General features: G+C 46.0%; 1 protein-coding gene across 7 annotated transcripts in view; it reads right to left on the minus strand.

The window, feature by feature from the left end:
* Rgs6 (regulator of G protein signaling 6) overlaps nucleotides 1-27,697 on the minus strand; it is a 564,321-nt gene that overhangs the window by 64,746 nt on the left and 471,878 nt on the right. For all 7 annotated transcript variants that reach the window (XM_052739378.1, XM_052739381.1, XM_052739380.1 and 4 more), the window contains 4 exons: nucleotides 25,662-25,743; nucleotides 24,192-24,266; nucleotides 22,133-22,231; nucleotides 21,089-21,150 (listed from right to left, as the gene is read on the minus strand). In XM_052739378.1, the coding sequence (XP_052595338.1) occupies nucleotides 21,089-21,150; nucleotides 22,133-22,231; nucleotides 24,192-24,266; nucleotides 25,662-25,743 (318 nt within the window). The remainder of the gene's footprint in view (nucleotides 1-21,088; nucleotides 21,151-22,132; nucleotides 22,232-24,191; nucleotides 24,267-25,661; nucleotides 25,744-27,697) is intronic.

The following is a 27,697-nucleotide window of genomic DNA, read 5'->3' on the forward strand; positions in this document are numbered from 1 at the left end:
CATGATTCACTTGCTGAATAGACTTTTAAATCCCACCTGACCACAACTTCACATAGGTTTAGTCTTGAAAGTGACTTAGCTTTTCTAGGTATAATTGCAACCTAATAGATTTGACTAGCTGACATGTATATAGAAAATAGAAAATGCCCAGGGGCAATGCTGGCTGTCTTGACAATACGAAGGGTAGGGTGTGTGTGTGTGTGTGTGTGTGTGTGCGTGTGAACATGTATATACACACACATAAACACATGTGTATATGTGATAAGCCCAGTAAACCTAACTGCCTATCACACAATACTAAATGATCATGTGTGTGTGTGTGTGTGTGTGTGTGTGTGTGTGTGTGTGTGTGTGTGTGCAGTGAAGGAGCAGTCGCCTTGACTGTTTTCCCCCATCTTTTCTCACAGAAGCATCTGCTTCTCTCTTTCGCCTCTTCTAGCATTTGACTGCAAGCATGTGCTTTTATAACTGCTCTTGATTTATTCATTTTAGACAAGGATTGACTTCTACTCTTTGGCCCCTAGCACCCCCACTGCCTGCCTTCTATGAGCTTCTGGGTGAACTCCTCCAACCGTGGTTGTTAAGTCAGTGTCCAGATTATTAACTGGCTAAAATTGCCGGCTGCTCAGCTGAGCAGTGCCCTACACTTTCCCAGTGTTTTAACAAATCGGTAACACATCTAGAAATAGACTTTCCCCCCACATCTTGTACTAGATACTCCATCAGGCTTTCTCCTGCCTCCAGAAGGTGTCCTCTTCTGCAGCCCTGAGTCCCCCTGCTTCTATGTGGACCTGACGCAAAATCATCACCTCGGGGCTCTCTTCACTTAGACATTGAGTCCTTGTTCCATGGATTCCATTTCTGGCCCTTGGCTTTACTCTTCAGCTGTAATCAAGCATGTCCTTTGGTAGCTTTCTAATAGAGGTTCGTGAGAGTTAAATATTTGGGTACTGGAGGCCTAAAAAGAAACGCTCCTGTCAATCTCAGTGTTTGACCGATGGTGGTGGCGTAGGTCACTACGTTGAAAGTCACCCTCCTTCAGAATCCTGAAGGCATTACTCTATGTTTTTGGCCTCCGGTGTCACTCTTGAGAACGCTGGGTCCACGTGGCCTGTTGTCATTCTGTCAGTTTCTCTCTGTGTGGATTAAGGTCTCTACTTCGTTGCTAAAGTGCTCTGCAATTCCATGGTGGCCTGTTATTTTATTCATTATATTGAGCACAATGTGAAATAAATTTTAAAATATCCCCATAAATTTTATTTCTTTGCTATTTTAATACTCTTAATTTCTCCCAATTTTCTTGTTCAACATGACAATTTTTATTAACACATGAACGACCTGAACTATGATTCCAATTTTTCCTTTAGTATTTCATCTCCTTGTTTGAGTGTCTTTTGCCCTATCTAGTTATGTATTTAAAATGTAGGTAGACACGCTCTCAAGACTTTACTCTGATCATAGTACCAAGATTCTTGTTTTATCAATGAAATGTCCTCTCCTATATCAAACGTCACTAATTCTCCGTATTAAGCAAATATTTCTTCTGTTAGTTGAGCTGTTTTTGGCTCTCCAAGTCCCTTCCTTCTGTTTGCATGTGTCAATGATGTCCCTTCAGTCTGGGGCTTTCCTTGAGGATCTGGAAAAAAATCTTTGGACATCCATTTGTACTGAAGAGTCAAGTCCACAAACCTGCTCGGAGGCTGGGTGTGCATGTGGACAGAGTCTGTAAACAGATAGGCATCGTGGCCAGGTCCCAGCCAGCCTGCTTGTCTTTTTATTACAGCTCTGAAATGGAGATAGAGTCTTTCCCCTGAGGACATTTATGCTTCTCTAAGCACTTTAGCAAGACATTCCTGTAAGGTCCACGTTGTAAATGTTTGAGGCTTTGTGAGCCAGATAGTATTTTTCTCAGCTCTTCCACTGTTACAGTGAGGGGTGGGAAGTCCACCCCTCCCTGACCCAGAAGCCCCATAGTTCAGGAAATAGAATGTCTACTGACTCTTTTGTATCACTAGGCCTCAGTGATGTCGAGTGTACCTGAGGTCTGAGGTTATGTGACTCAGTTTCTCCAGAGAGCAGGGAGAGCGATTCCTAGGGGAGCAGGTGATCCAGGGACAGAAGTGTCCAGGGGCAGACTGACTTGTTTGGTTGCTGTCAGCTCGTGGCTCACTCTTGCCTTCCATGGTCCTCACGCCTCCCCGGGAACAGTATGAGATCTGTTAGGTCAACTGGCTCACTGTCAACCCCACTTCTGCTCCAGCATGTAGATTACAGTGCTCTTCATTCTGTCCTTCCCCACTTCCTTTCTGACCAAACTCTGAAATATCACAAGCTAGCAAAGGTACAAAAGGCTAAGAACTAGTTGTGTACAATCCCAATACTTGGGAGAATGAGGCAGAAGGTTGTAAATCGGAGGCTAGCCTGGGCTATTTAGAGAGGCCCTATCTCAAAACCAACCAACCGACTGACCAGCCATACAAATAAATATTGTAAGGAATAATATCTATACTCACTGCCCAATTGAAAAATTCAAATATTTACAAATAGAGAAATGAAGGCCTGTGGATTATGGTTCATAGATTTTCTTCCTCGGGAAAATGTGTTGAACCCATTAATCTGTCAATTTGTTAAGCTTGAGTTGAAGACAGATGAAGGATCCACTCCTTCCTGGGTACTGGATGGGTGTTAGGCCCTGCTCAAGCACTGTTAAATCATGGCCAGTGTTAACCAGACACTCTTGAAGTTGATATTGTAGGCATGCACAAAGGCTGGGGTGACCTGGGTTCCTGGTTAGCAGCTGTGGACTCCCCTTGCTACCCTGAGCCAAAGGGCCGAGACTAACCGCTGGCTGGACCACTCTTTCCCTCCGGCATCCTCCATTTTATACACCCGACGGATGGTTTCCGATAACTATGAAAAGATCACAGCTGACCACCCTGGATCTTAAAGGATCTTTCAAGCCAGGGCTGCTTGAGACAGTTTATGCCAGACTCTTGGTTATCAGAAACATTTGTGAACTCTAGGTGACCCTGCGACCATTTCCACTTTGGCCCAAGGAAGAGGCCCAAGTCTTTCCCTTGGTGGAAAGACTAATTACCACTTATTGCTAAGAGGTAAAGTCCTTTGGTCCAAAACACAAGACGCCTCGATGATTATGAATGGTGCTAAGATGCAAGATTCTGATTGGCCCAAACAAATGGCTGTGACTGGGCCAAACCCAGGGCTATATAAACAGTCTTCTCGGGCTCACTCAGTGAGTGGGCTGGGAGATGCTCTTTGGTGCTGCCTTCTCTGGTGGGGTAGCATTTGACCCCCTAAGAAGGATTCCCCACGGTGACATTTTCTTGCTTACTTTCAGTAGTGTGGACTCAGCTGGTAGCACCAAGAAAGAGACAGCGGAGAGTGCTGGTGACGGCAGCAGCTGCTACACAGATGAAAAGGGGGCAGTGGCCTTGGCACGGTTGTTCTATGGCTAAGGAGGAAGTGGTCACAGGCCCAGACATGGCCAGCAGTAGTGATCTTCACCGCCTAGCAGTCCATCTAGTCATCCACCTGCCTGGCTGGATGTCCTTGTCTCAATGATCTGAACAGTACCAGACACTGGCTTGCTGAGTGGCAGGCAATCCCACCCTGACTCCCAAAAGATGTGCCAGAGGAGGCATGCATCCTGAGTCATCTCAGCAGGATGCTGGTAGCCGAGATCGGAGATCTGCTCTCGGCAATCTGCGATCTGAACGCAGCTGGGAGGAAGAAGGGAAGCAGGAAGACGAGAGAGAGCAGAGAATACCTAAAGGCTAAAAGGCTGCAAGGAGCCAGAAAGAGAACCTGCAGGCCCTGTTCACCATCAAAGTTCCAGACAACCGTCCAGTCTTCAGGGCCATGGGTCTCAGCCCCTGAGCTGAATGCTGTGACACTGGATGCTGTCAAGAGTCAAGGGTCCCAGCGCCTGAAGCTTGCATAGGGGTTAGAACACTCCCAGTGCTAAGGCTCCATACCTAAGAACTGAACAAAGACCCTGATGCTGGAGTACACCACTCATCACTGCTTCCTGCTGCCAAACACCGAGGGAAACAAAAGTTGCCCAAGACCAGCATTTATTTAAAAGGTGTCTAAAAGTTATTATCATCCACTTGATAGGATCCAAATTCACATAGGAGACAAGTCTCTAGGAGTTATTTAGATATGTTTGGTCTCGAGTTATGTCTCGGTTGTTTGAATTAGATTAATTGAAGTGGGCAGCACCATTCTCTAGGCTGGGATCCTGGACTCATAAAAAGCAGAAAGTGGCCGGGCGCTGGTGGCGCACGCCTTTAATCCCAGCACTCGGGAGGCAGAGGCAGGCGGATCTCTGTGAGTTCAAGGCCAGCCTGAACTACCAAGTGAATTTCAGGAAAGGCGCAAATCTACACAGAGAAACCCTGTCTCGAAATCCCCCCCCCCCCAAAAAAAAGCAGAAAGTGGCTGAGTATCAGCAATCATCTTCTGCTTCCTGACTGCAGATGCAATGTGACCAGCTGCCCCAAGCCCCTGCACCAGAATGCCCTGCCATGATGGGCTGGACTCTCAAACTGTGAGCCAAGATAAGCCTTTCCTTGCTTTGGTTGCCATTATCACAGCAACAGGAAAAGTGACTAATCCTCCTTCTCCTTGACTACACGTGATCTCTATCCAAGTAGAGCAAGAAAACCTTCTGCTATCTCAGTAGTGAAAAGTTCATATTGTTTTGATTCATTTAGTGACATGTTTGGGGGGGAAGTGAAGAAAAAGAATAGTTTATTATATATAATTATATATAACATATAACATGCAATATATATACAATATATTACACATATATACTTTACTTAAAGCTTATTATAATTTATTTAATCATCTCCTTTATATTAGACACAGATTTTTAATATATTTTTAATGTGGTATAGTTCATTGCTCTCACATAGGGTTTTTTCCTTTTTCTTCTTCTTTTTTTAAAATCTTGCTGGGGTGTGGATCTTAAATGTCTCCTAAAAATTCATGTGCTGATGGCCTGGTTCCCTGTGCGACAGTGTTTAGAAGCAGAGCCCTGCGAGGTGGATGACTCAGAAAGGCTCTGACCTCATGCGTGCATTGTCTTCCTATGGATTCATAGCCTCAGAGGCCACAGTGTGGGGTGGAAGTTTAGGAGGTGGAGTTCAACTGGAGGAAGTAGGTCATTGGAATCATGCCCCCAAAGGGTGTCTTTTATCTGGGGTCTTCTCTCCTTACTCCCTAGCTTACTCCTGGACACTGTGAGGCAAGCCGTCTGGCTCTGCCATGCTCAACTGGCTTACCATAGGCTCAAAACAACAGAAGCAATGGACCCAAACTTCTGAGGCTGTGAACTAAACCTTTCATCCTCTTAACTTGATTTCCTCAAGCATTTTGTCACAGCAACAGAATGCTGACGTACACACATCCTCTGCCATATCTATTTGTAAATCGTATCTGCAGCTAGAATAATTTGGCCCAAAGATATGAACATTTTTATAATTACTAATCCACAATAATCCCCCCCCCCCATAAATATGGCTAGCTGTGGGCCACCAGTTTCCTCTACCACAGCAAACCCACAGCCACTATCTCCACCACTAAACTGCAAAGGGGAGATAAGGTTAACTAACTTAATGCTGAAAATGTAAAGACATTACGCTGAGGTGCCATTGCTACATAAAGTGTGGTCCATCAGCAGCAACACAGGTGTCCTCTTCAAATTGTCATGAATGCGGATTCTTAGACCCTGGGCTCTACTGAGTCAGAGTCTTCATTTAATAAGGTTCCCAGGTGACTCGTATGCTCATGGAAGTTTTAAAAATCGGATCAGTTTTCTGAAGAGGGCAGGATTTACCGTGTTTTATTCATTAAGCCATCGTGAAGGAGGGGCTGGGGAGATGGATGGGGTTCAGCGGGTAATGTGCTTTCTGTGCGAACATGAGGACCTGAGTTTAGATCCCCTAGCACCCACATACAAAGACGGGCACGATGGCTCCTGCCTGTAATCCCAGTGCTGAAATGGAGACAGGATGATACCTGGAGTTGACTGGCCAGCCAGTCTTGGTGAGCTCTAGGTCCAGTGAGTAACCTTGTTTCAACACGTAGGGTGGAGAATGACATTAACCTTTGGCCTTCATATGCACACACACACACACACACACACACACACACACACACACACACACACAAAACCTAGAATCGCTGGGAAGAGAATCTCAATGAGCAGTTGTCTAGATCAGACTGGCCTGTGGGGAGCTGTCTTGATTACATTAATTGAGGCAGGAAAACCCATCTGTTGTGGGCAGCCCCATTCTCTGGGTTTGGGTCCTGAACCATATAAGAGCGAATGAAGTAGTAGGCATGTGTGCATTCGTCTTCTCTGCTCTTGACTGTGGATGTGACCAGCCAGCTGCTTCAAGTTTGCTTGAATTGCCAGTAATGACGGGGATGATGGACTATAACCTGCAATTGTAGGCTGAGTAAACCATTTCCCTCTTAAAGTCACCTTTGCCAGGGTGTTTGATCACATCAATAGGAAGGGACCCACATACATGAACTTGCACACAGATGGACATGTACCCATGTATGCACCACACATACACGCATGCACACACATGCACACACACACACACACACCATAACGAATGAAACTGTTAATTCTGGTTTTAAAGATGGCTGTCGATTTCCTGACACCTAAGAGCCTCCTTGTCCATCAGTGCTCTATGTTGCAAGGCCTGTGTTTTAGTTCTTGGGTGGGCCATTTATCTGATCTTTATCAAGTCCTCACTATGGTATGGTATATAATGACCTTGTTGACTACTCGAGACCACTGTGATTAAAAAAAAAAAAAAACAAAACAGGAAAATATTTCCAAAGGCTCTTGAGCATCTTCTGCAGACACACAATACACAATGGGAGCCACCATGCACAGTGGGGGTGCACCATCGCCTGTCCGGTGAGCCTCCTTTGAGGTTTGCATCCTGACAGGCCAGGATTCATCTGAAAGAGCTTTACCATGTGGCAAGAATAATGTACAGGGAAAGTGTGCTCAGGAAGGACCCCTGAAGGCAGAAGCAGAATGAATGAGTGCCCGCAACTGGGAGCCACTCCTGGGTCACTTGGACTAATTTCATCCATCCTGAAAGAAATCAGATTGATGTCACAAATTACCACAGACTTAGTGGCTTCAGTGTGGACTCAGCTCTGGAGGCTAAAAGTCTGGAATCAGGGGCTCTGCAGGACTGCATTCCCTTCCAAGGGTCCTGAGGGGAATCATTCTTGCTTATGGTGGCTTCTAGTGGCTTCAGGCAGTCCAGTCCTCGCTTGTGGCTGCAGTACTCTGGTCTCTGTCTCTAGTAGCCTCCTCCCGTGCCTGCAATGTGACCTCTCTTCTCATGGCATCCTATCACTGCCTCCTTGTTTTAAAGTTCTCATTCTCCCCTCCTCTCCCCTCCCCTCCCCTCTCCTCCCCTCCTCGTCCCTCTTCTCCCCTCCCCCTCCTCTCCTTTCCTCCCCTCTTCTCTCCTCTTCTTTCCTCTCCTCCCTTCTCTTCTTCTCCCCTCCTCTTCTCTTTTCTCCCCCTTCCCCTCTCCTCCCCTCTCCTCCTCTTCCCTCTTCTCCCCTCCCCTCCTCTCCCTTCCCCTCCTCACCTCTCCTCTCTCCCTTCCCCGCTCTCCCCTTTCCTTCTTTTCCTTATATTAATATTTATCTTTGGGCTTAAGGTTCTTCCGGACAATTGTTCTCAGGATCTCAAAAAAGAAATTATTATTTGAAAATTTCACACTTGGATACAATGCTCAAAAACACCCCCATTCCTTCCCTTTCAGCGCCTTCCATTTCCCATCTCATTTCACACTCCTAAGGTCATGTGCTCTTTCTTCATAACCCACTGAGTCCACTTAGTGCTGCCGGTATGTGGATGGGTGCAGGGCCATCCTCCAGAGCACGGGCAACCCACCAGGACCACTTCATCACACCTGCAGTGATGCTTTCCCCACAGAAGACCACACGTACAGGTCCTATAGGTCAAGACCTGGACATATCTCTTTGGGGAGATGGGGTGGAACTATTCAATCCCCTAGCAAGAAACCTGTAAACAGTAGTGGAGTTGTAGGGGACAATACTGGGCCATTGGATGGCTTCAGATTAGCACAAGACAAGTCATCAGCAAAAACCCTAAATTCTGTTCAAGGGGTTAGGATGACAGGTCCTGTTTAGGTGTGCTGCTGCGGAATATTTGTACACTGTGTGCAGATGTGTTGCTGCGATTGGTGTAATAAAAAGCTAGACAGGAGGGATAGGTGGGACTTCAGGCAGAGAGAAAAGAAGAGGAAGAGAGGATTGAGATGTGCAGGAGTCTAGAGCCAGACGCAGAGGAAGCAGGAGGAGAGGTAAAAGCCGTGGCTCATGTGGCGGCACAAAGATGAATAGAAATGGGTTAATTTAAGTTATAAGAGCTAGTTAGAAACAAGCCTAAGCTAAGGCCGAGCTTTCATAATTAATAAGAAGTCTCTCTCATTATTTGGGAGTTGGCTGGCAGGATGTTAGTGTTCCTAAGTATCACAGGCATGAGGAGATACTGGGAGCCTCTCTGACTATGAGATACTTGAGTATCCATGGTGGTATCCCAAAATCTGAGATGATGCAAACAGTTCACGGGTCTCCTTTCCTTCACCTATGACCTCTCTGTCCTTCCAGGATATCTGTCCTGGCTAATGATAGGATGTCTGTCTCAATTGGCTTTGTATCTCAAAGAAAAGACATCTGCTTGACAGCCCAAGACAAAAGTGAGACCTCCTTATCTATCTAAATTACAATTGGGGGATTTTTTTTTTTTAAAGTTAGAAGTAGACTTTCCTGAAGTAGAATGTGGGATTGGAGGAAGAAAGTTTCCTGTTCCTCTCTCCTCTACCCTTCTCAGGTTTCTGAGAGTTGGGCTGGGCTTTTCCAACCTGAAAGGAGGCATCCAACTTTACAGGTCAGGGCCCAGAGCTAAGTCTCCAGGTGGAGCCCTAAATGAGAATAGGGGAAACATCAAGAGAGGGAGAAAGTCCCAGGAGAGGCTGGGAGGAGAACTCAGGGAACCCTTGGGCATCCAGAATGACCTACAGGGTGAGGCTATGTGTGTGACAGCACACAACCATCAACTTAGACAGTTGTCTAGACACGGCCTTCAGCAGTAGAATCTCAGAGGGCCAGGCAGTAACTAAGGACTGTGAGGACCTAAGCCAGAATCACACAGGTTCTTAGAGATATTTTAGAGAAGATTGGGAATGGGTGGATCTTCAGAGAAGTGGGTGGAGCCGGGCGGTGGTGGCGCACGCCTTTAATCCCAGCACTCGGGAGGCAGAGCCAGGCGGATCTCTGTGAGTTCGAGGCCAGCCTGGACTACAAAGTGAGTTCCAGGAAAGGCGCAAAGCTACACAGAGAAACCCTGTCTCGAAAAACCAAAAAAAAAAAAACAAAAACAAAACAGAGAAGTGGGCGGAGAAGGGCTGGAGAGACTGAATGTTGATGCAGGTCCAAGACAATGGGGCTGAGCGCATAAGGCAGGGTTTTGTAACAGTAGGCGTGAATGGAACCGTTCCCCAGAGAGGGTCCAGACAGGCAACAGGGTAGACTGCAGAGGAACACGTGGGAGAAGTGTAGGGACTTCTCCACTGAAAACCCTAGCAATCTGAATCTGAATCAAGACAAAGACTAAAGTTTAGTGCCACAGTGACAGTGATGGGTGGGATTGGTCATGAGGGAAATTTATTCTACTGACAAAGGAAATGCATTTTTTTTTTAAATTTTATGTAAGTGAAGTTGACTAGAGCCATCATAAGGGATCAGGAAATAATATGAGATCCAGCGTTACGTTTCATGGGATCTATTGAATTGTCAGAAGCAGCCATGTATGTCTACCAGAGGAAAAGATGCTTAGCGAGGTGGGGATATTAAAGATGGTGAGGGTGTAGAGAATCTTAGAGAGAAGGAGACATTAGAGTTGTGTATTTGTTCTTAATAATACTGTAATAAATTACCCCAAACTCAGTAGCATAAAATACCATCCATTTATTAGCCTAGTTTTGAGGGCCTGAGTCAGGAATGGGTCTCACTAAGTTAGAACTGGTGTTAGTTGGGTAGCCAATTTGGTGTGGGGGAAATGCTAGGGAAGAAGCCATCTTCTTACCTGATCCAGCTTCTAGGGACTTCCCACTTGCCTTGGCTTCTGGTCCTTTCCATCTCCAAAGTCAGCAATGGCTGAGTGAATCTTTTGAGTGAATCTTTCTATGTCTCATCTCACGGACACTGACTTTTCTAGCTATTTTGTCTATCTTTTAAGCACACTTATGATGACATCTGGCCCACCCACATGATGAGGATAACGTATGTATTTTAAAGTGTACTTAGTGGCAGCCTTAACCTCAACTGCATTCTTAGCTCTCTTTGTCATACATCATAACTTAACTTCAGGCATTAGGATGTGCTCATCTCTGAGAGACCATTAGTCTGACCAACAGTTGTCACTTTAGAGGAACTGCTGCAGAAGGCACAGTCACCTACAGAAAGATGTGGATGTTGACATTCAGGCCTCGGGAATGGTGGCCACATGCCATACTTTATTGCCATTGTCACAGTCCATGCCAACAAACCCGGTGTTCAAGAATCAATGCTCCCCCTTGTCTTGCCTGCCACCCCACTACATGGGAAAGACTGAGTCAGAAACATGCCTCCTCTCCCTCCCCACCCCCTTCTGGCATGGATTTTGTGCTGGTTAATTTATGCCAACTTGACTCAAGCTGGAGTCATCTGGTAAGAGGGAACCTCAATTGAAAATAATTCCTCCATAAGATGGGGCTGTAGGCAAGCTTGTAGGACATTTTCTTAATTAGTGATTAAAGTGGGAGGGCCTAGCTCATTGTGGGTGGTACCACCCCTGGGCTGGTGGTCCAGGGTGCTATAAGAAAGCAGGCTGAGCAAGCCACAGGGAGCAAGCCAGTAAATAAGTAGCACCACTCCATGGCCTCTGCATCAGCTCCTGCCTCTAGGTCCCTGCCTTGCTGGAGTTCCTACCTCCACTTCCTTTGATGATGTACTATAATGTGGAAGTGTAAGCAAAACAAACCCTTTCCCACCAAGTCATGGTGTCTCATCACAGCAACAGAAACCCAAACTAGGACAGATTCATTGTGCATTGTGATGGGTTTCAGAGGGAAATCTTCATACAAGCATTTTGTATTTTGAATATACTCACCTCTCCCTTTGCTGTTCTTATTCCTATTAACTCCTCAGACTATACTGTATAGTATATAATATGTACTACACACACACTTTTTTTATATTTATGTAAAATTTAGGATCCACAAATGAGAGAAAACGTGATGCTTGTCTTTCGGAGTCTGACTTATTTTGCTTAGCGTGGTGCTCTCCGGAGTAATGTGCATTTTCACGGACACTCATATCGGTGATTCTGTGACTCAGTTGCTCTCTTGTTTTCTGTGGATGCTGACGCCAGAGACAGTGAGAAAGGGCTCATTACTAAGACAAGGTGAGAGAATCCCATGTCCCAGGCAGACAGGGAAGGTCATTAGCTTCTCTCCTCTTCTGCTTCTCCACCTCATCAGACTGTCACAAGACCTGAGCTCCATGCCTGTGGCTGCCTTCTTTCTCTCTTGCCTCCCATCTGGGCTGGAAGGGCCTTATTCTTGGGAGCTAGAGTTTCCAAGGCGAGGATGCAGGAAGAAAATTAAGCATTGACCATCTGTCTGCATGGGATAAAATCTAAGCTTAGTGCAGAGACCGAAGGCTTGGGACTTGCTTCTAGATGATCCAATACCATTTCCAAGTTGTAAAAGGAGGTACAAAGTGAGGCAGAGACATTGGCTAGGAAGACGGTGACTAAATTGAGTTGTGTTGAACCTTGGACTGGGTCTCTTGGAAACCTATGAGGTGATGATAGGGAACCTAGGCAGTGAGATGGTCTCCAACATGGGCGAGAGCAGGCATAAATGGTGTCTCTGGCAACTTGCTGGGATCTATTCAGCTGAGGAGTGCATCTTGACATGCACACAGGGATACCAAGCATTGCCATGGTTCTGCTTGGAAGCCTTGCTCCTAGCCACTGTTGATTTATTCAGGGCCAGCTACCTGCCCTGGGTGGGGCTGATGTGTTTTCTCTGAAGCTGCAGGGAATGGAGCTTATCACATCTTCTAGCACATGTCGATCATAAGAGATCCCAAGGCTTCACACACAGAAAGGGAACAGGGCCAATATTGCCTGAGGACTCTGAGAGACACTCAAGGTCCCGGCCCTTCCTGAGCTTATGTAGCATGGCTGCCAGCCCCATGCCTAACTCTGAAACACCTCTTTGCATTCTGGGATTTAATATATTCTCCTTTTTGCTGAACCCAAGTAGAAATTGTAATTGCTTTGCTTTGACACCTAACAAATATCCTTGGGATGGGGATGAAGGAGATGGCCATATGAAGATCAATTTCAACAAGGCCGCCATTTTCAGCTTGGATGGGAGAGGCACTAAGTCCCCCAGAACATGTCTTCCTGGTGGTATACAGATCACAAGATGAATGGACTTTGCTCAGGAGACCCAAGACAAAGAAAAGGCCAGGCAGGCAATGAAGGAGATAACCACGGTCAAGATGTAGTACTATTTGTGTCCAAAGTCAATACCAACGACCACAGAAAGACTTGGGGACTGGCATCAAAAACAAAGAGGGAAATAAAACCAGAGGCATAAAAGGGGCTTTGTAGGATGCCTGGTGCAGTTGCACACAAGCAGCGATGGTCCATAAGTACATGGCTGTGACAGGCACAAAGGCAGAAGCAGAGGAATTGGGAAATAGAAAGTAAATAAGGGAAGTCTGTTAGGAACAACACTTGTCACTCAGCAGTTTAAAAATTCTCAGCCCCTTACTCCTTACTCCTCATGAGTGTCTTGTTTTCTGATTTTCAAATGGCAAATTCTCCCACCATCAGAAAAGGTTAATCTACTGAGTTCTGGCGAAGACGCTGCCTGCCCTTGCTAGAGGCTATGGACTGGCTCTTGGGGGAGGGTGCGGGGCTGGCTAATTTGTCTGTATTTCAGTCTCATCTTCACAAGTAGGTGCTGTCAGGGTGGACCCTCTGTGATCAGTGTGTTCTTTAGTGCAGTATTCACCGCCCACTGAAGTCACCAGACCCCACCACATCATAGGACAGTGCTGGCACAGAGCCAGATGTAAGGCATCGCTTCATCTTTTTTTCTTTGTCGAGAAAGACTCTCATGAATCACAAGCTGATCCTGACTCACTGTGTAGCTGAGGATGACCATAAACCTTTGATCTTCCTGCCTCTATCTCTTGGGTACCAGGGTTACAGGTGTGCACCATGACACCTAGTCTATGGGGCTTGAACTCTGGGCTTCATCTATGCTAGGCAAGCTCTCTACCAGCCGAGCTACATCCATGGAGAGCTCTGCAAAGTCAGTTTCTAAGTATACTCACTGTTCCATAGAATGAAGTAGATACTGACTCAGGTTGTAATTATGGCCCACCTTGATATATTTGGAGAGGAAGAACATAATAAAAGGGACTTCAGAAAATAGCTAGTCGACCCACTTGGAAAGGCTTGGAGGCAAGTTTTAGATTCCATCCTTTCTTCCTCAACAAAAAGACTCATGATTTCCTCATACATTATGTGAGATAGTACACCCCCAAAATTAATAAGATAAGCTGGAGGAAGAACAGATTCTTTCTATCACAGTGAAACAATACACGGGAAGGGGTTCCTAGAGCCCAGTGCACACATGTGGATTTTGGCTTATAAAGCAGAGACGTTGAAAAGGCACTGACACTGGTAATTGCTACGGAAAAAGGTATGGCCCGCAGCTGTGGACGGCATTACTGCTGAGAAAACCAGGTGTGGAACCTGAAGTGCCGTGTGGGTGTCTTTTGTCCCCACTTCAGAAATACACTAAAATGTGTTAAAGCATTCATATAGTCAGAGCCTGCGAAAGAGCAGGAAAGCCAGAAAGCCCATGCACAAGGGATATGGAGGGGTCACACTTGCTCCTTTGTTTGGGTGTGTGCATTTTCTAAACAGTGATGTTCAAAAGGAAAGTAGGACAGAAAGGACCTGATGGGAGAGGAGACAGGGTACAGAACCCCTTTGCAGGCAGGGAGGAAGGAGGTAATCTTTTCCAGGTGGCAGAAGGTAGGTGGGAGAGAGACTGGGAAGAACCCCCTCACTTCAGGTCACCCAGAGATGAAGTATTCGGGGGGAAACTTGGGTTTAGTGAAGGAGACATTAGTCCCTCAGAAAGGAGAGTGTGTGCTGGCCACATCTCCTGACCCCTTTTCTTCCACAGACTACAGATTCCAGACCTCGGTCTGGAGAGGGTGACCTTGGCTATAAGGTGACTTCTTACTATTTCTTTTCTACCAATTAAGATGGGCTGGGAGAGAGGAGGTACAAGGACCACACCGTTTCTCAAACCACATGAAAGCAAAGTTGTAATGACTTCTTTTCTCCCTCCCCTGAATTTATCATTAGACATTAAGTTCACAGACTTCTCTCACCCTAGCAGGTTTTTAATAGAGCCTTAGGGTATCCCGTTCCTTGCTGTCTTATCGCATTTCATTAATTACATTTCATGATCACCGAGGGTCAGGAGGCAGAGGAGGAACCAGCATCCAATTTTAGGGAGCAGCAGCAATCGCAGAGATGGGCAAGCAAGATGATGTTTAAAAGAAAAAAAAATCAATTTAGCAGTCAGCTGTGACACACAAGCGACTCCCAGTAACGGAGTGAGGGTGAGCTGAGTACAGCAGCAGCAGCAGATATAAAATGAAACAACTTGATCTTTCTGTGTGCAGGTGCTGTGTCGGGACCAGAGGCAGTACCTCGGGATACTGTGGTGTCCCACAGCATTGCTAGGCTTGGAGGGAAGTCTCTGGGGGGAGAGCTCAGAGATGCCAGGCAACTGGAAACAGAGATGTATAGAGTTCTATGTTCTCAAAGATGTTGCTAGCGCCGGAAGGCTTGGGTGGGTGGATTAGCTTGAAGATGCACTTGGGACTCTTGTAAAGAGGAGGAAGACCTCATTTCTTTGGCAAATTCATCTCTCTGGAGAAGTGACCACAGAGTCTATTACAGTTTGGATCTTAAATGCCCTTCGCAGCTATATGCATGAAAGGCTTGGTCAGCAGCCTGTGGGGGGTGGTAGGACCTTTGAGAGGTAGAGCCTAGTGGTTGGGATTGTGCCCTCGAAGGAGACATTGGAACTTCTGCCCTTCTCCTCCTCTCCTCTCCTCACCCCTCCCCTCCCATCCTCCTGCTCCCTCCCCCATTCACATCTACCAGCTTTGCTTCACTATGTCCTTCCCACTTGATATTCTATCTTGGCACCGGCCCAAAATTGATGGCCCAAATGAACATGGATCGACAGCTCTGAACTATGAGCTCAAATACGAGTTCCTCCTTCTAAGTTGATTCGTTTTGGTATTTTGTTACAGTAATAGGCAGGTGACCAACACAAGGGTCTCTTCAGCATCTCCAGGTGAAAAAACACACTTCTTGCCTCAAAATTCATTGTCATTAAGAAAAACATGGCTCATGGGAAAGAGCTTTTTTTGCCCTGGCTTAGGATCAAGCCATTGTGATTTGACTTTCTGGTGGTAGTAAATTGATTTTAAAAACAGACTGTGGTACACTAGCCTTTTAGTCTAGTCTTTAAGCTTGTGACTCTGTTTCTGCTTTTTTCTTGTATTCTTGCTTCTGTGTGAGTGATATCAAAGTAGTCTGTTTGAGGATGAGAGTCCATGTAAAAGGCAGTACAGCTGTCCTTGTCGAGGCCATCCTGCAGAGTCAGAAGCCACATACACAAGACACAACCCAGATCAGCAGAACTACCTACCCTGTCTGCAGCAGCAAGTGGACAAGCAGCTTAGCCCATGCAACCAGCTGGCAATAGACATGTGAGAAAAAGTAAATGCCCATTGAGTAATACCCTCGTATATAGTTTTGCTTCCAGCAACTTCAGTTACCCATGATAAGCCACAGTCTGGAAATATTAAGTAGAAAATTCCAGGAACAAATAATTCGTAAGTTTTAAAATTACATGCTGACCTGAGCAGTGTGATAAAATCTCTATCTGAGACATGAATTTTGCCCAGTGTTTCCATGCTATATATACTGCCTTCCCATAAGTCACTTAATTGCGGCATGTGTTATCAGATTCACTGTTGTGGAATTGCAGTGCTGGTGTTCAGCTATCCCTTATTTTACTGAATACTGCCTCAAGTTGCATAGAGTGGTGATGCAGGAAATCTACACCAAAGAAAAGCTGCAAAGCACTTCCTTTGCATGCGTATGTGAAAGTTCCAAAAGAGGTTCCATTTGCCTTGTTGTTATGATTGTTTATGATTGTCTATGATTGTCTTATTCTATTGTTAGTTATTATTAGTCTCCTAGGTGTGTAGGCATAGGAGAAAATGCATAGTGTATGCAGCATTTGGCAGTATTTGACCAGCCGTGGGAAGATCATATTTCCTGTGGGCAGAGGGAAGCGACTGCAGTTTTAAGCCTCTGAGTTAGGAGGTTCTTTGTCAGCCACAGCTGACTGATATGCAGTTGTCTGTTGCAGCTTGGGAAGAGATGATACATCTTCAGAGAGGAGGATATTACTAAAACAACCATATTGATGGGAACAAGAAAGCAAACCATTGGGCAGTGGTGGTGCATGCCTTTAATCCCAGCACTTGGGAGGCAGAGGCAGAGGCCGGTGGATCTCTGAGTTTGAGGCTAGCCTGGTCTATGGAGTGAATTCCAGGACGGCCAGGGCCACACAGAGAAACCCTGTCTCAAAAAACTAAACCAAACCAAACCAAACCAAACCAAACCAAACCAAAAAACCAAACCCCCAAACAACAAACAAACAAACAAACAAAAACACCCCCCCCCCACGAAAAAAAACTCAACATGTAAAAAATTTGAACCAGAGACTCAAAACACAGTACATTAGGGCCATTTCATAGGAAGCCATGTGTGGCATCTCCTGAGATCAGAGACTTAATCTAAAGGACTACTTTAAAAGCAAAATGCAAACACACGGGCTTGAGTTATCCAGAGAAATGAGCCGAAGAAAGGCCGTGTTCTTCCTTTAGGAAGACAAGTTTGTGAGCCATATTCAAGGGAGATGATCACTTTAAATAGTTAAGATAAAAATTGCCGTGTTGATGGGTATTTATCTGGAAAGTTAATTTGTATATACGGGGACTGTTATTTCCGAATCGAGAACAGGGTTACACATTTAAGAAGTGCAAGAAGCAGCCTGGGAGACACGGATGCCGACAGGTCAGGGACATTCAGACAGTGTTGGGGACCATAGGCAGACTATTTGAAACTGAAACGAACTGAGAAAATCTAAAGAGCCAGTCCCCTCATCCATGACCCCTCCCTCTCGGAAGACAAGAAGCTGAACAGAATGTATGTGAGGTAGAAAGGCGGAACTGTACAGGCTATGAGCATCAGCACTAGCCTGGGGCAGCCTGTGGGGCTGTCTGAATGAGAGTCAGAGAAAGGACACAGAGAGAGAGAGAGTGTGGGAAGAGTTGTATTAACACAACACTGTCATCTTCAAGGCCAGCCTCCCTCCTCCTCAGAGCACCATGTATCCAGTTCATTGCATCTCCTACACCTGAATTCTGCTCCTGTCAAAAGTACTGTAAATCACCACACTGGAAAACGACTAGGTCCTTCCTAGTCACTGCGGAGGGACCTGAGCGCCAAGGACTGGAGCCAGGCCTTGAGTGTGCGCTCACTCATTAACCCCCTTGGTTTAACCACCACCGCTATCTCCTCTTCCAAAGAAGTGAGAGCAGAGGGAGATGGAGCATCTTGCTTCGCTGAGAACACAGGGAATGGCCAAGGCAGGGGATGCCAACCTCTACAGCAGGCTCCAGACACCCCTGGCTGCTGTGTTCCCTTGCAGTTGGCTGCAGGTTTTAGCCCACCCCAATTCTTGCTTTTTCAGAACTGGGTCACCTATACCACCAGCAACAGCTTCTCACCTCTTGGGTTCTTAGGCAACTAAGTGAAAAAAAAAATGGCAGGGACCTTTCCCCAGGGTGGGCACGATTCTAATTACCACTTGTCACCTGGAGCAGGCTCAGGGAAACCAGATCCAGAATGGGACTGTGTGGCTCACCTGAGAGAGCTCAGTTTTCACCTCTGGCCAGCTGCCAGTGCTACCTCTCTGGCCCCTCCCGGCAGAGCGCCCGCAGCTGACAGGCCAGGCTTGGGTGACTTTATCTCCAGCAAGCAGCCAGGCTGCTCTCCCTCTGCTCTCTCAGGGAGTTTCCTTGTGACTTTCAGGAAAGCCCTCCCGTAGCATTGAAGAGTTGTCAGTTATTGCTGCCTGGGATAAAATCCAGCCACTGTTGGGGTTGGACCCCTAGAAGTTTCTATCTGGGGAGCTGTGGTTGGAATAAGCCCTCATGTGAGCGCCTCTCAAGTGTAATTAGACGTGCCAGCTGGGGCTCCTTCCAGACAGCCAGTAAACAAACAGAGGGACCTGCCAGACTCTCTTCCTTTTCTCCATATCACCTGCCTCATCCTGAGTGATCTCTCAAGATGACTGGTTCAGGCTTCTCCCCACACTCCAAAGACAAGACAAAGAGAGTTCTCAGGCCTGTGCAGCTACAAGGGCATCACCAGCGCCCTAGACACTAGATTAGACAAAGGGAGTTCTCAGGCCTGTGCAGCTACAAGGGCATCACCAGCGCCCTAGACACTAGATTAGACAAAGGGAGTTCTCAGGCCTGTGCAGCTACAAGGGCATCACCAGAGCCCTAGACACTAGATTAGACCACTTGAAGCTCAAAGTGCACCTGGCTCGGTTCTCCTCTGCAACCACTGAGTCCACACCTAGGACTGGGCTTTGGGGATTTCTGTTGCTTAGCTCTCCGTTCTGGCCTCAGGACACTGGCCTTGGGCATGTGAACCCGATGAAAGATGCTCTGAGAACACTCTCTCCTCTGAGCCCTTCCAAGCCAGACATTACCATGCATACAGACACTGAACCATGCCCAGTCAGCTATTTCTGTGCCTTGGCATTCCTCACCGCCTATGGCACAGGAAAGCTGAGGCCACTTCAGCTGCTTTGCTTTTGGGCACTCTTTGGGAGGGGTAACCTCATTGAGAGGGAATAAGTACTTTCAGAGCCCGGTGAGCTGGCCGGAAGTCCCTCATTTTGACAGTGGAGATGGGAAGTGAGTCTGTAACCTGCAGCTGGCCAGAACCTGGGACTTCAGAGTAATTGCTCTTGATGTTGTGGGAGCTTCAGCCGCTGGTACCATCAGAGGCATTTATGCATTAGAGAGCACAGGAACACCGTCTTTCTCAATGGGGTCGATTTGATTTTGCTGTCCCCTTACACATTTGGCAATGCCCTGAGACACTGTTGGTTGTCACAATGGTGAGGCAGCACTACTGGCCTCTAGTGGACAGAAGTTACGAATACTGTTTTATCTTATATTGCACAGGACATTAAAAATGCAACAAACACTTGTCTGGCCTAGAATGTCAATAACTAACTCCATTTTTAAGAACACCAGCAGGATAGAGAGATGGCCCAGCTGGTAAGAACATACACTATGTGTGTAGAGAACACCAACTGGCTTTCTAGCACCCACACCGGGCAGCTAACAACCACCTGTACTTCTAGCTCCAGGGAATTCAATGCTTTCTTCTAGCTTCTGCAGACAGCTGCACTCACATGCATATTTCCCCATACACACAGGCACTCACAATTAAAAATTTTAAAAAATCGTTATGAATACAAATAGACTGGACCTGGGGCGGGGGGTGGAGGTGGGGGTGGATCCCAGTTCCTCAGGAGGCCGAACCAGGAGGATTCTGAGTTCAAGGCCTGCCTGAACTATAGAGAGAGTTCAAAAACATCCCAGGTAACTTAATGAGATCCTCATCTCAAAAAAAAAAAAAAGTAAACAGAGATCTTGGGATATAGGTTAGTAGTAGATCGCTTGCCTATAGTTTGTGAGATTCAAATCCTAATACCAGAATAACAAAAAATATGTAAGAGTACATAGATACACATACAAGACACATACAAGTAGACATATAAGATGCCATAAGCCCAAACCCACAATGTCCTTGGTGTCCCAAGCACAGCAGTAACTCAGGCTTTGGATTTGGGGTTGGGGTTTTCTAAGTTCCCATCTGTCATTATTTATTCAGAAAGAAGATGCAGCTTAACCCAGAGGCCAGCAGAGACAGCCTTAGTGGTAGGTCACACAGCCAGTACCCTGTATGATCTAAACTTAAAGGACTCAGTTTACCCGATATGCAATACATACTAAGGCCTGACTTACACCCTGGATCCCTTCCGAAATTGGGTGGTGCTTTAACAGCAGCCTATGGATGAACAAGTGTTAAGTTCTGGCTGCCTGATTAGATTTATTCCGTTCAGGATCTCCAGGTGGTCTCTTTACTGAAGTGTTCAAAACCAGACCATTTAGTTGATAAAATTGAATCTCCCACGTGGTAACGGGGTGGAACCAGCTACCAGTGTGGAGGCACAGCACGGGGGCTGCTGCCGAAGCCAGGCCGCGGGGGCCAGCTATTTTCTATACAGTTGACTCAATGCTGTCCAGTGGTTGATGGTATGTGGAGGAGGGACGCTTCTCAGGGATCTAGTCCTCTGCTGTTTATGTGGCCAGTACCTCAAAGGGCACACATAACGTCTTTCCCCTATAAAATGAATCTGGGCATTTTAAAGCTGAAATAGGTGTGATTCTATTTGAATCAAAGAACTGAAGACAAAGGCCCATGATGGAGATTTTAAGGGCATTCTTCCCTGATTGACAAAGTCCAATGGCAGAAGCTTAAGCAAGAGAGCATGTCTTGCTTAAGGGAGGCCTGCTATCTTAGCTACGCTCCCACAAGACTGGGTTTTTACACATCAGATTTAAGGATATCTATAGCCCCACTCTTGAAGCTGAACACACTTGTTAAGGAGAACCCTGTGACATTCCCTTTATAAAATAAGCACATGGCAATACCATTGGGGCAGCATACCTTTCGGCCACTTTGGACATTTTCAAACAATGTCTGTCAATCTGTGCGTTCAAAAACGTTATCTGGCGGAAAGAGAGAACATGGGTGCTGAGGCCAAAACAGAACTTGATTTTCCTTCATCCCACAAACCCAGATCCTGCAGTTACACCAAGGTCTAAATACCTCCTCAGACAATACTCCCACCCTGTAGCTGGAACTCCTACAACCAATTTGCCCTTTTGGAAATCCCTGCCACACTGAAGATTCGAATGCAATTTAGTTTATGTCCAATTTTCACCTGTTCATAGCTATCATTTAATCTTTACCCCCCCCCCCCAAATTATTTATTCAAAAGACAGCATGCAGTCTCCAAAGCTTGGCAATAGACAATATGTATACTATAAAAATCTTTTTTCATAAGCCCCAGTAACAGTTCCTCTGCCTAGTTTCCATGTGTAAATCGTACCCATGTGTTGGTTGTGTTGGACTAGAAACATCGAATAGCTATTTTGCGTCTGTCTCTTTCTTTCTTCCCACCTAACCATAAGCTTGCCAAGGAAAGGCATTTCAAGTTACTCCTTTGCCCAGCCCCTGTCAGAAACCAGGAAGGCATAATAAAGAGTAGGCTTCAGAAGGGAGCAATGCCTTCAGCCACTCTGTTAACCTGACTTTCTCATTAGGGCAGAAAATAGCATGTAACTAAAGGATGCTGCAATGACTTTGGGATGGGGCTCTCTTTATTCTTATGCCTTCTCTTTGAGTCTTAGACATATGCAGGGAGTGATCCTGAACTGGTGCCCTCTGGAAGTTCATTACAACATTAAGTTCTCCAGGATGGGACATTCACCTCTCCTTCTCTAGTTCCCGCAGCAGGCACTGGGAGACCTTGACCTAAAAAGTCAGTATGCCACTGGGGGAGCTCAGTCACACCCCTTTTAATAACTGCTAGAGAAGCTTGGTGGAGAGTTTCTCGAGCTTTTGTGAAGTGTCACACACAGGATCAAGTCATCCGACAGCTGGGTTCTGCTGTCCATGGATCACACCAGGAGTGTCATGCCCACTCACCTGTTTTCGAATGTCATCCTTTGTCGTTTTCCTGATTGGCTGGCTTGGTATGTGCACTGGACTCTGTGACTGGGACTCTTCAGTCACACCATACACTGACTAGAAGAGGAAGCAAAAATCTGAATCACACACCCTCCGTGTTGGGGGCGGGCCAGGAGCTAAATCATCGTCTCATTCTTTCAACTGTCTCCGTGGCATCCAGCCACGTGACTGGCCTCTGTTTGCATTTCTCCCATGGTAGACCTCTTGAGGGACCACATCCTCTTTGGGTTACATCAGTGGGAAAAATCCTTCATTCCTCAAGGAAATGGTCTCCTTGTGTAGCACTGTTTCTTTTAACAGCCCAGAGGCCAACTAACTTCAAAGATCAGTTGGGGGTCCTCCATAGAGAAGTACATGGCTGAACCCCACCCCAGATGGACTGACTCAGGATTCTCATGGGTGGGTTTGGGAGTCTGTACTTTAAACAAATACCCCAGGTGATTTGGGGTCAACACTGAGCTCAAGAACAATAGCTGAAAGGTACATTAAAAACTCCCCATGGGTCTCTTGCTGGTCAGCAGATGCCATGCCCATCTGGTGTAACGTTGAGGTGCCGGGCTTCCTGACTAGTGCTCCTTCTAAATTAAGGGGTTTTCTGGCCTCAGTTTCTATCCAAGTCCACAGTTATGGCTGCTGTCAAGTTCTTCATGGTGTTATAATCAGGGATAGAAATAGCCCTGAAGGACATGCGTCTATACAATCACAAAGGCTCAGATGACTACACAGAGCTTCATAAAATTCTGGGATATTAGAATTAGGGGTCCTTAAAGACTAAGTAAGGACAGTTAAAACTAGAGGTTTAAAATACAGCACAGTGGGTATTTGTTATTTACCCAATAAACAAATTACATAAGTAAACTCAAGAAGTACGTACCTGGGGTTTCAGGCTCCCTGTGTCTGTCTGTCTGTCTCTGTCTCTGTCTCTGTCTCTCTGTCTCTCTCTCTCTCTGTCTCTCTCTGTCTCTCTCTCTCTCTCTCTCACACACACACACACACACACACACACACACACACACACACACACTAATTCTTGTCTAAATATCCAAAATCCTCTCAAATCTCAAATACCCCGAGGAAAATGCTACACCTCATCTCATGGAATAGGTTCTGATCAAAACCCAGGACCACTGGGATATTATGTACCATTACCTTTGGGCTATGTACATAAGATGGCTATGAAGCAAGTGAGTTTTGTACTCAGACTTGGGTCCTACCCTCTAAGCTTGATAGGCATATTTGAGTATTCCAAACACTGAAACACTTCTGATCCAAAGTGCTCTGGGTTCATCCTTGGTCATTATGTGACTTGGGGATATACTCTAACCTTCTGAAATTAGTGTTAAGAGTACAGCCATGTTCTCCCATAGCATGCATGGTCTTTGGAGAGGGTGAGCATATTGATGGAGGATGTCTGGGTATGGTCTCCATGGGGATGCTGTGGCCACTACCCGTTTTAGTCTAGTGAAATACAAGGAATTCTGGGGTCATTCAAAGTAGGGCAAGATGACGGTGTGGGTTTTGACAATTTAGCCCTATTTAAACTCTGCCATTTGCTTCTAAGAAGCCAGCCCTTTGTGCCTGCAGGCTCTTCCGGGTTTTATTCCAGTGGTTTCTTTTCTTCACAGCAGCCTCCCCAGAGCCAGCGGCTGCTTACTCTTCGTCTCAGGGGACCCTGCTTATATAAAGCCTCTGGGGAGCCACACTCTGTCTTAGCTGCACCTCCAGCTAAACACTTTCCCATGTTTCCTAACACAGCACAATAGCCCCGTGGCCTGTGTTCTGGTTTCATCCCCTTCAAGACTCTGGGATCCCGAGATCTGGAACTTAACCCCAACAATTTGCACGGTGCTTAGAACACACCAGCCATCCAACAAATATTTCCAGAATTTATGAATAAAAGGATTTCAAAAAGATAAAGTGCAAGCAGAATGACAAGCGGAATAATCAGTATGTGAAGAATACCAGAAACGGAGGGCTAGCCCCACCAGGAAGTGGTAATTCAACCAAACCAGCGAACCTTTTTAACCTTTTGAGGATTCTTCAAACGTCGACATTTTCTGATATCCATTTCCGTTGTGTTCACACAGCCTGGCTGAGAGGGAAAACATAGTATAAATTACTAAGTGAAAATTATGCTTCCAATTGAATCTGAGCAATACCATCAGACCTAATCCTTCCCTTTGCAGATAATGCATAATCTTTTTCTCTTGCCATAATGCATGCTCCCGTGTGGAGGTCTCACCGGAAATACAAAATATGAGCTTATAATCAGGATTTCTTATGGAGGGTCTAATATGCATTTCTGCCATCAAACCTATGTTTCAAGTGGCCACAGTGCTTTGGGCATAGCCTTTGCTGTATTACATCTCTAACCATCTGAAAAAAAAAAACAATTCCCATGTCAGGACAGGCAGGGTTTTTTTTTTTTTTTTTTTTTTTTTTTTTTTTTTTTTTTTTTTTTTTTGGTATTGTTGCTTTTAATCAGTTTTTAGGAAGGCTGAAATAGTTTGTTCATTTTCAACTCCATTCCCTGGGGGCAATCAGGATCTGTTTTAATAATGTGAAATCAGAGACATAGTCAAGCTTCATTCTGTACTGATTTGTGAATTCATCTACTTGCTGAATTTTCTTTGTAATGTGCAAATCAATGTTCTCAGAGTGTAATGACCATTTACAGACTCGTGCAGAAGAGCAATAATTTTGAGTCACCCTACATAACCATGCCTAGATGAGGCTGAACAGGGAGAAGCTCTGCTTCCCTCTTCCACTCCATAAAGCAGCCTTTAGAGGGCTTATTTGGTGCCAGGCTTTCTACATTTTTGTGTGTTCATCTTGGTGACTTTTCCATTTTTAGGAGTCTGCAAGCAGGGTATTGTGTAGTGTTCTAAGGGTGACGGGGTCTCCGATGTGCCATAGGAGAAAACAGAATGGCTGTGATCTGGCCTGAACCACTGTTGTGGGTTCAACGCAGTAAATCAGCATCATATATTAAATATGGTGTCTTCACACAAATATGGTGATCAAAATATGTGAACAGTTTCTGGAAGGAAGTTAGCTCACCCAGGAGCAATTCTTCAATGTTCACTAATTGGGAGTTTTCAAAGACTTTATAGACCCTAACTACGGTAGATGACAAGGCTTAACAGTATATGAAAAGAATATCTTAAGGTTTGGGGCTTAATGGTGGCAGACACGAACATTGCTAATCTGGAGGAATGGAGATTTTGGGACTCCAAAATTCCTGTCTTGGCATCCCCATTGTTTCCCCATTTCCAGTCCTACGTTTTCCCCAGTGTATAATTTTTAAAAGATGGAACTGACACCCCCCCCCCCCCCAGGAGATCTACGGGGAGAATATGAAGGAATGGAAAGAGCGATCTCACAAGGCTTAGCAACTATCTTAAGGAAGAGTCACTTGGTCACTAAAGACAGTCCTAAAGAATGAGTGGGCAGATCCAGTGCAGGGAACCAAGCAGAACTTCCTCACCACTGGCCTGTGGACATCCCAAAAGGCCCGTTCTTGACTATCCAAAATTTTCCTTTCTGTCTTATCCTTTTTCCGATCAATCCTGAAAGAGTAAAGAGAGGAAGTGTGAAGTGTTTGTACTTTTTTTTTTTTTTGCCGCCCCCTCGGCTCTTCTGATCCTGCTTCTAGGGGCTAAGGTTGAACCCAAGACTATTGCCTCCCATGTGGCCCCTCACAACCTCCACATGTGGCAAGAGCTTGTTTTAGGCTGGATTATGTTATCATTTGTGAGCCATGAACACGATAGGCAGGCAGGAAGAATAGGCAGAAACAGAGTTGCCCACAAGATGTATCAAGATCTGGGTTACTAAGGACCGAATTCTCCATCGGTCTGCCCCTACTTCAGAGCCAATTCTGCCTGTGTGGCTTGATAAGAAAGGACACAGCCACCTGTTTGCCAATGCTCCATCTCAGACATCAAAGTTTAAACAGCAGTTAAAATGTCTGTAAAATACTCCAATTATGTGTTTTGAGAGTCACTTAAACCATCTGGATTTTTAAAGGCACAGTAGTGACCCTAGCCTGTGACAAGACCCCAGTGACAAATATCACCAGCCTCAGTTGGGAAAGGCACCAACTGCAATAGGGAAATTATTAATGGCAAAATCAGATTCTGTGTGTTCTGATCGGGAGCCCACAAAAGCCTCCCCGCCCCCCAGGCATGTATCATTTCACATCATCTAAGTAAAAAGCAACTCAGATTAATTGTCATGTGATTTGTGGTTCTCAGCTCTCTTGGGAGCCCTTTAGTTTACTGGACTGAAATAAACCCATAACCACCCTGTGATTCTTGTGATAATTGCTGTGTACTTAAATGGCCCACAATTATTATATAATCACAGAGTTAATCAGAAAAGTTAATGGAGAAAAGCCATATATGTATAAAGTGACAGTTTCCCCCTCCCCTTCATAGCGTGATGCTGTTGGATTCTGGGAGAGCTAATCCATGCTTCTCTTTGCTTCCCAGTGACTTGTGAGCATCTAGACACAGCTCTACCTCAGTCCATCTAGACCTAAGCCCCTCTTCCCACCAGCTCTCCCACCTTCTACTTCCCAGATGGTCTCCTACACTCACTTAGGACCTAGTACCTGGTGTCTGCCTTCCCTTGGGGACATCTGGGAACACTGAGTTGGGAAAGAACCAGCAGGTGGCTGGCATCATGGACAGGGGAAAGGTAGAGATGACTGAGGGATGGTGACAGCAATGATGGCATGCGGGCTGCTGGACCAGACGGCCTCAGTTCATTTCCAATGGTGACCACTGGTAATCTATCCTAATCACACCCCCACATCTGACCCTAGGTGTTGAGTGGGACCACCCCTAGAGCATGAAAGGGCTTCTCGGAAGCTGTATGGGGCCTATACACCTACAAGGGGTTCTCAGAGACAAGGTCCCATCTTCTTCCAGCTCAGCCTCCTTCCCATCCCTCTTCTGTCCTCCTTTGCCAATTGGTACTGCTGGATAAGCTAGACACCATCCGTGTGAGGAAAAAGGGAGACCCTATCATAGCAATTCCATGTTCCAGAATTCCATGGGCCTAGGTGACAACTCTGTTTATGGGCTGTGGGGGCTGGGGGGGCATTCATTCCCCATGTCTCATGTTTCCTTATAGAAGAAGCAATCTCCATTCTGTTCCACCTCTTGTTCCTCCGTTCCTCTGTGCCCTTTGAGGAAAATGAATGAGCTAACCTACTGGGAGATTGGAAGGGAGGAAATGAGAAAGCTCAAACTGGTCCTTCTGGGTTAGCCTGAGCTCTCTGAGGTAAGCTTACGGGGTGGGTGGGTGGGTGGGGGGGTGGGAGTCAGCTCTGTTCCGGCAGAGGGATCCTGTAGATACCCACCTCTGCCTAGGAAGGACATAGCTCCTAAGCCATGTCTCATGATGTAGCTTCAGCCACTGAACCCAGAAGTCTAAATTCTGTGCCTTATTTTTCCATTAGTTTTCGGCTTCATTCCTATATGGAAGATGATGAGAGTGAACTTATCTCTCTTCTGA

Source organism: Peromyscus californicus, unplaced genomic scaffold (assembly GCF_007827085.1).
Source record: "Peromyscus californicus insignis strain IS unplaced genomic scaffold, ASM782708v3 Scaffold_15__1_contigs__length_86483966, whole genome shotgun sequence".
In the NCBI taxonomy this organism is placed as follows: Eukaryota; Metazoa; Chordata; class Mammalia; order Rodentia; family Cricetidae; genus Peromyscus; species Peromyscus californicus.